Genomic DNA, 5,817 nt, shown 5'->3' with positions numbered 1-5,817 from the left:
GTCATACCATTTTATAAACAATATCATACCATTTTGTAGAGTCGGGTTAGTTAATTTTTTTCTGTTAATTTTCAGTTTCTCTTGTTTTTACTACCAAACAAGAGCGCGAAATAAAACAGAATTCTGAAAAAGAATCCCCAAGCCATACTGATCCAAATACAGTTCCATTTGCTCAAATCCGTAATCCCCTGTTGCCTCAGTACGTCGGAGCCGGTAGTAACGCAGGTGGATCCGGTGATGTTGAACCCCAACGTCTTCCCCATGCTCTTCAGCAGCTCCACCTTCGCCGCCGCTGGCACCGTCGCGAGCGGCGTATTGTCGAACATCTGAACGCCGCGGACGAAGCACTCTCCTGTCGCCTCAAACTCGTTTTGCAACACTGCTTCGTACGGATACTTCACCAGCGACATGTAGTGAAACCAGATCCAGTACGGCGGCATCCGGTCCCGGCTGAGGAAGAAGCCACTGAAGAGAAGAAAATACGCTAAAATGGCGACAACGACGGTGTAGCCTAACATTACATGAGAAACGACGCCGGAGAGAAATGTGACAAACGAACTCCCGGCCCAGAAGGCGGCGAGTACGGCGGCAAAGAAGAAAAGAAAGCCAGAGAAGCCGCCGGCGAGACCAACGGCGAAGTACGTCGTTCCACTAAAGGCCAAAGAGAGGATAATCAACGACGGAATGGAGATTAACGAATGTGCGAGAACGTACGAAGATCGACGGTAAGCGTTGTAGGCTGTTTCTCTCATAAAAATGTATCGTTCTTGAAGGAAAACAGGGATTGCCTCTGCACAGGTGTAGAAGGTTGTGGACATGGCGAAGGCGAAGAACCCTAACCGTTCTTTAACGCCTTTAGGGGAATTATCCAGATGCCAAAACATGGTGGCTAAAATTATCCCGGTGATCAGAACCGCACCCAATCTAATTCCAAATAGCTCTGGCATTCTCCTCGAATTCGTAATCGATCGTTTTGCTAGCACTAAAATCTCAGTCCACAAAGGATTTGAAAATTTCGAGAACGAAGAAGAACGATTCGAATCAATTGGGGCGCCCGAGACTAATTTCCCTCTCGAAATGCTTGCGCTAATGGCGTCTTTGAGACAGAGATGAAATCGATGAGAAGAATTGCGACGAACAATTTTGTGACCTTTTAAGTGATTCTTGTTCTTCCACTGCCATGATTTGTTGTGTTCCACCATGGATCTGGTTCCACCAGCAGTTTCTTCCAGATCTCGAACCAAATCCAAGGCAAATTCCGTCCGATTTTCGTTCTCTGGAATCGGATGCCCAAAATCAGCCAAAAATTCCGACAACTCTGCCGGAGAGCCGCTGTAAACGGTTTGCCCACGGGAAAGGAAGATCAATCGATCAAGCAACGAGAGGATTCGATAACTCGGTTGATGAATCGACGTTATCACAATGCTTCCGCTCTGTGCGATTCTCTGCAGGACTTTGACAACCATGAAAGCGCTGGTGGAATCGAGGCCCGAGGTAGGTTCATCGAGGAACAAAAGTATCGGATCGTGGATAATGTCGATTCCGATAGAGACACGACGTCGTTCTCCACCAGAGACCCCGCGGTGACCTTCATCGCCGATGACGGTGTTCGCGGCGGTTGTTAGACCTAATTGGTCGATTAAGGCTTGCACTCTCGCTTTCTTCTTGGATTTTGAGAGTGAGCGAGGTAGCCGGAACTCCGCCGCGAACATGAGAGTCTCTTCCACTGTAAGCATCGGAAACAGAAGATCGTCTTGCATAACATAGGCGGAGATCACTTTCAGCAGCGCAGATTCCAAAACTTCGTCGTTTAATGTCACCGTCCCTTTCAATTTCTCTACTCAAAATAAGAACATATTTGTAAATTAAAATTAAAATAAGGAATATATATATATTTTTTAAATCTAACCTTTTGCAATCCGATCAGCGAGAGCGTCAATGAGCGTAGATTTCCCAGACCCACTAGCCCCAAGCACCGCCATAATTTCCCCTTCCCTCGCCTCGCCGGAGATATCATTAAGCAACAGCTTCACCCTTCCACCATTCTCTTCCGCCGTCAAATTCTCCGGCAACGACGAACCTCTCCGCCGAACTTTCACGCTGTAACTCAGATTCTGAAACGAAAGCTTGAAAGGATACAACACCGGGGGCGGCGCCAGATAACTGCACCCATAGCTAACGTCGACGGTACGGTGATCTGGCGACTGCGCGTCTTCCACTTGCTTCAGGAGCTCGCCGAGAGTGGGTCGCCGGGCGAACTCTCTGAGCTCCGATTCGTTGGTGTAACTCCAACTCCTTGGGAAAGTATCGCCGCCGGTGGCAGCCATTTAGACGGCGGCGGCGGCGTTTTAGTTAGAGAAGGGAAGAGAATTTAGTAAGGAAAGGCATCAAAATTGAGGAATTTATGGGGGAGAGAAATTGGGGTGGTTGAATTGGAGTATCAAATCTCCAACGCCCGGAGAAAAGAATGAGAGAGGGGAGTTGCGGCAAGGTTTCCATTTTCTTACCAATGTCATTCATAAACCAACCCAACTTCCTCCTTACATATTTACATCTTCACGAAACCTCAGATATTTTTTAAACTTTTGGTTTAAATATTATCATGATTCTAAATATTTTTTGGTTTATTAAAAAACCAGTTATTAGTTATTTAAAAACTTTAGGGTTTAGGGTTTAATATATAATTTATGTTACCATTATAATGCAATTCAAAGTTACTCATAATTATTTGAATTTTGTTTGTAATAAGTTCTTAAAAAATTTGATTTTAGATTTTGAAAATGTGTTATAATGGTAAGTAAATAAAAATAAATTTAAATAACAAAAAAAGAAAATACGAGATCTTAATACTTGCTATTCAAACAAGTTAAATGTTAACACTACATGTTTATAATACATTGTCAAATACTTAAAACGTTTTTTTTATTCACATAAAAAAATCATTCTATGCATACTCTAAGTATGATATCTTTCTGTTAAGATGTTTTCTACGCGCATTTATCTGTTCAATATTTTGGAAAACCCAACTAAGGTAAAAGTAATTGGTAAAGTTTAATTTATTAACGTTAGGTGTGTAAAGTAGCCCAACTGCCCTTTTCGTCTCCTTATTAGTACAATAAAATTAAGTTTAAAAATGGTTTCATTCCCATTCTTTTTACTTTAATTCATAACAAAAACATTTTATTTTTTTATTTTTTCATAAATTATTAGAATAATGCTATTTTAATTTTTATTTTTACTTCCTTCAAGTAATAGAGATTTAAATTAAAATATTATTATAATATTCCTATTTTTAATAAATCTCTTCGTTTATGGTTAAATTTTAAACTTAATCTATAAAAGAATTAATTAAATAAATTTTTTTATTATTATTTAACAAGTTTAATAATAAAATTTAACTTCTTATTCAAACTAAGTCTACGTGGCACTGTGTTGGGCCGTCTCTAACCAAATCCGTAACATGAAAATGGGCCAAGTTCGAAACACTTCCAGTCTTTTTTTTTTTTTTTTATATATATATATATATATATATATATATTATTATTATTTCAACTAGATTCTTAATCTTTACAATTGCAATTCACGAGATATTTTTTAATTAAACAATAATCTAGTTGACTGTCCACTTTGTTTTTTATTTTCAAATCGTGCCATTTAATCTATAAACTAAAACAAATATTTAATTTGGTATAATTCAGACATTACATTTTTTTTTATAATCTTTCTTTTTTCTCTTTTTTCGGTACATCCCTAGTCGTCCTGTTTTAATAGTGTTATGGAACAATGAGAAATATTGAACAAAACGTTATCATTTCTTAGACGAAGCTTTCGACAAGCAAATAGAATGGAAATAGGATCGATGCTAAGGTTGGTGAAGGAGCTTAGATAAGAAAATATATATATATATCAACCAAATTAAATGATTTTGGAAGTAAGATTGAAACTTTTTGAAATTTCGTGCCAAAATCAACATTTTTCTAAACTTTAGGGATAATTATGTATATTTTTCGAATAATATTTTGTAGATTGTAATGAAAAGATTAAACTATAAATTTAATTAGAGCTGAAAAAATTAGTTGCATCATCAACTAATATTTAAAATGGAAAAACAATTTAAAAATATATGGGGGCAAAATTGGTTATTCCCTACGAAATTGCTATTACTTTGAGTTAGATGGTTATATATCGGATTGTGGTAATTTAGTTTATATAACTTCTATATTATATTTATTGTAATTTAAAATGTTAATTTTTTTTTTATACTCTTGGTATATACTAATAATAATGTCAATATTAGACCGTTGATCTTACTGACAAAAACAATGAATAAATAAATCAATAAAACTGTACAATTAAAAGAAGAAAAGCGCCTCGGATCCATTTTCAGCTTCTGTTTCGCGTACGAGAATTCCCCCAAATTTTCTTTATAAAAACAAACAAATCAATAATTCATCTCTCAGATCATCCCTCAAAATCAATCTTCTGCTAATGCTCCCGATCCTCCTCGCCCTTCTCCGCCCTTAACGATCATCGAAAAGAGCTTCAGAGAAAATGAGCGCGGTCTGTACAACGAACTACTGCATTAGCACTGTGGACAGTGGCCGTCCGCCGCGCGCGGCCTATATCAACCTCTCGAATTGGACGGATTCGGATAACGAGACCGATAAATCGGCGATTCCGAGAACGCGTCGCCGCGTTCCGGTTGTGGATGGAGTATCGTGCAGGCAAATGTATCTGAGGAGCTATAAATTTTCGACGAAGGAATCGGTGCGGGAGAAAACGAGGAGGTGTTTGTGGAAAGTAAAGGAGAAATTAGGTCAGAGAAAGAGGAGAAAATCGGGCGATAAGAGGAATCAGAATCGGAATCGGAATCGCAATCGGAAGAGGAAGTGTTTCATTTGGAGGAAGATGAAGAAATTTTCTTGCAGTTTCGTTCTGTTCCGGATTTTTCGAAGGATTTTGACGTGTTCTGCAAGTGTTGATGTTGTGGAGCAGAGAAGTGGAAGTAATGGTAATTGATTCCGAGTCTGGAAGTTTGATCTGTTCTTTGTTCTTCTTGTTCTGTAATTGAATCTCACATGCTTTTTGTTTGTGTTTAATCATGTTCATTACTTCATAGCTCATTCTGATCTCTCTCCCATCCCTCTCTATTGTCCTCTGAGTTTTTTTGCAACTTTCAATTCACGAACCCTAGAAAAAGATGAAATCAACAACATATCAGAAACAAAACTGAAAGCCTCAAATAATATTAGTGAAAGAAAAAAAGTTAAAAGCAAAAAATGGAGAATATCAGTAGCTGTGATTACAGCTTAGGATTCTTATGGACGATAACTTGAGAAGAACATTTCCTCCCCTTTCCTGATACTGGTCTTCATACTTGATGGAAATTTTCAACATTCTATAATTTTTTACCTAATTTGTTTTGGCTTTACCGAAAAGGATTAAAAAGAAAAGAAATTATATTCTGTTTGCTTGGTTTAATAATTCAACTCAATTATTCCTATGCATTTGAAATTCAAAAGAGTTAAAAAAGACTGCGAAGTGATAAACTGGATAAACTTTGTGTTACTGAGATTCCAAATCTGGTAAAACAATAAAATTAGTCTCCTTTGTTCTAAATTTATTGACTAATAAAATATTTTGAAATAGATATATTTTTCTTATTACAGTTGGAAAAAAAAGCTATAATTATCTTTACACTTTATCTAAATTAAAAATATGAAAACAGAGAAAATGCATTCTTGCTCGAGACAGAACCACGATCACATCTGCAAAATTATGACTTTATAAAAATAATTAATAAATGAAAAATTAAAT

General features: G+C 37.2%; 2 protein-coding genes across 2 annotated transcripts; one reads left to right on the top strand and one right to left on the bottom strand.

The window, feature by feature from the left end:
* Nucleotides 1-49: 49 nt before the first annotated feature.
* On the bottom strand, nucleotides 50-2,493 carry LOC111482422 (ABC transporter G family member 20-like). Its single transcript, XM_023128187.1, has 2 exons — nucleotides 1,910-2,493; nucleotides 50-1,837 (listed from the first exon to the last, which is right to left on the bottom strand). The coding sequence occupies exons 1-2, from the start codon at nucleotides 2,325-2,327 to the stop codon at nucleotides 72-74; spliced, it is 2,184 nt and encodes a 727-aa protein (XP_022983955.1). The 5' UTR covers nucleotides 2,328-2,493; the 3' UTR covers nucleotides 50-71.
* A 1,848-nt stretch (nucleotides 2,494-4,341) lies between these two features.
* LOC111482393 lies at nucleotides 4,342-5,123 on the top strand. The gene has a single exon (XM_023128146.1). It carries the CDS (start codon nucleotides 4,552-4,554, stop codon nucleotides 5,017-5,019), a length of 468 nt encoding a protein of 155 aa, XP_022983914.1. The 5' UTR covers nucleotides 4,342-4,551; the 3' UTR covers nucleotides 5,020-5,123.
* Nucleotides 5,124-5,817: the final 694 nt, after the last annotated feature.

This window comes from Cucurbita maxima, unplaced genomic scaffold (assembly GCF_002738345.1).
Source record: "Cucurbita maxima cultivar Rimu unplaced genomic scaffold, Cmax_1.0 Cma_Scf00007, whole genome shotgun sequence".
NCBI classification, from domain to species: Eukaryota; Viridiplantae; Streptophyta; class Magnoliopsida; order Cucurbitales; family Cucurbitaceae; genus Cucurbita; species Cucurbita maxima.
This window is presented reverse-complemented; position numbering and strand designations above follow the sequence as displayed.

Excerpts from the sequence above, each read along its gene's own strand:
- LOC111482422 (XM_023128187.1), bottom strand. The coding sequence starts at position 2,327 with ATGGCTGCCACCGGCGGCGATACTTTCCCAAGGAGTTGGAGTTACACC. Across the intron at positions 1,838-1,909 it reads CGCTGATCGGATTGCAAAAG|AGAAATTGAAAGGGACGGTG; the intron begins GTTAGATTTAAA and ends TATTTTGAGTAG.
- LOC111482393 (XM_023128146.1), top strand. The coding sequence starts at position 4,552 with ATGAGCGCGGTCTGTACAACGAACTACTGCATTAGCACTGTGGACAGT.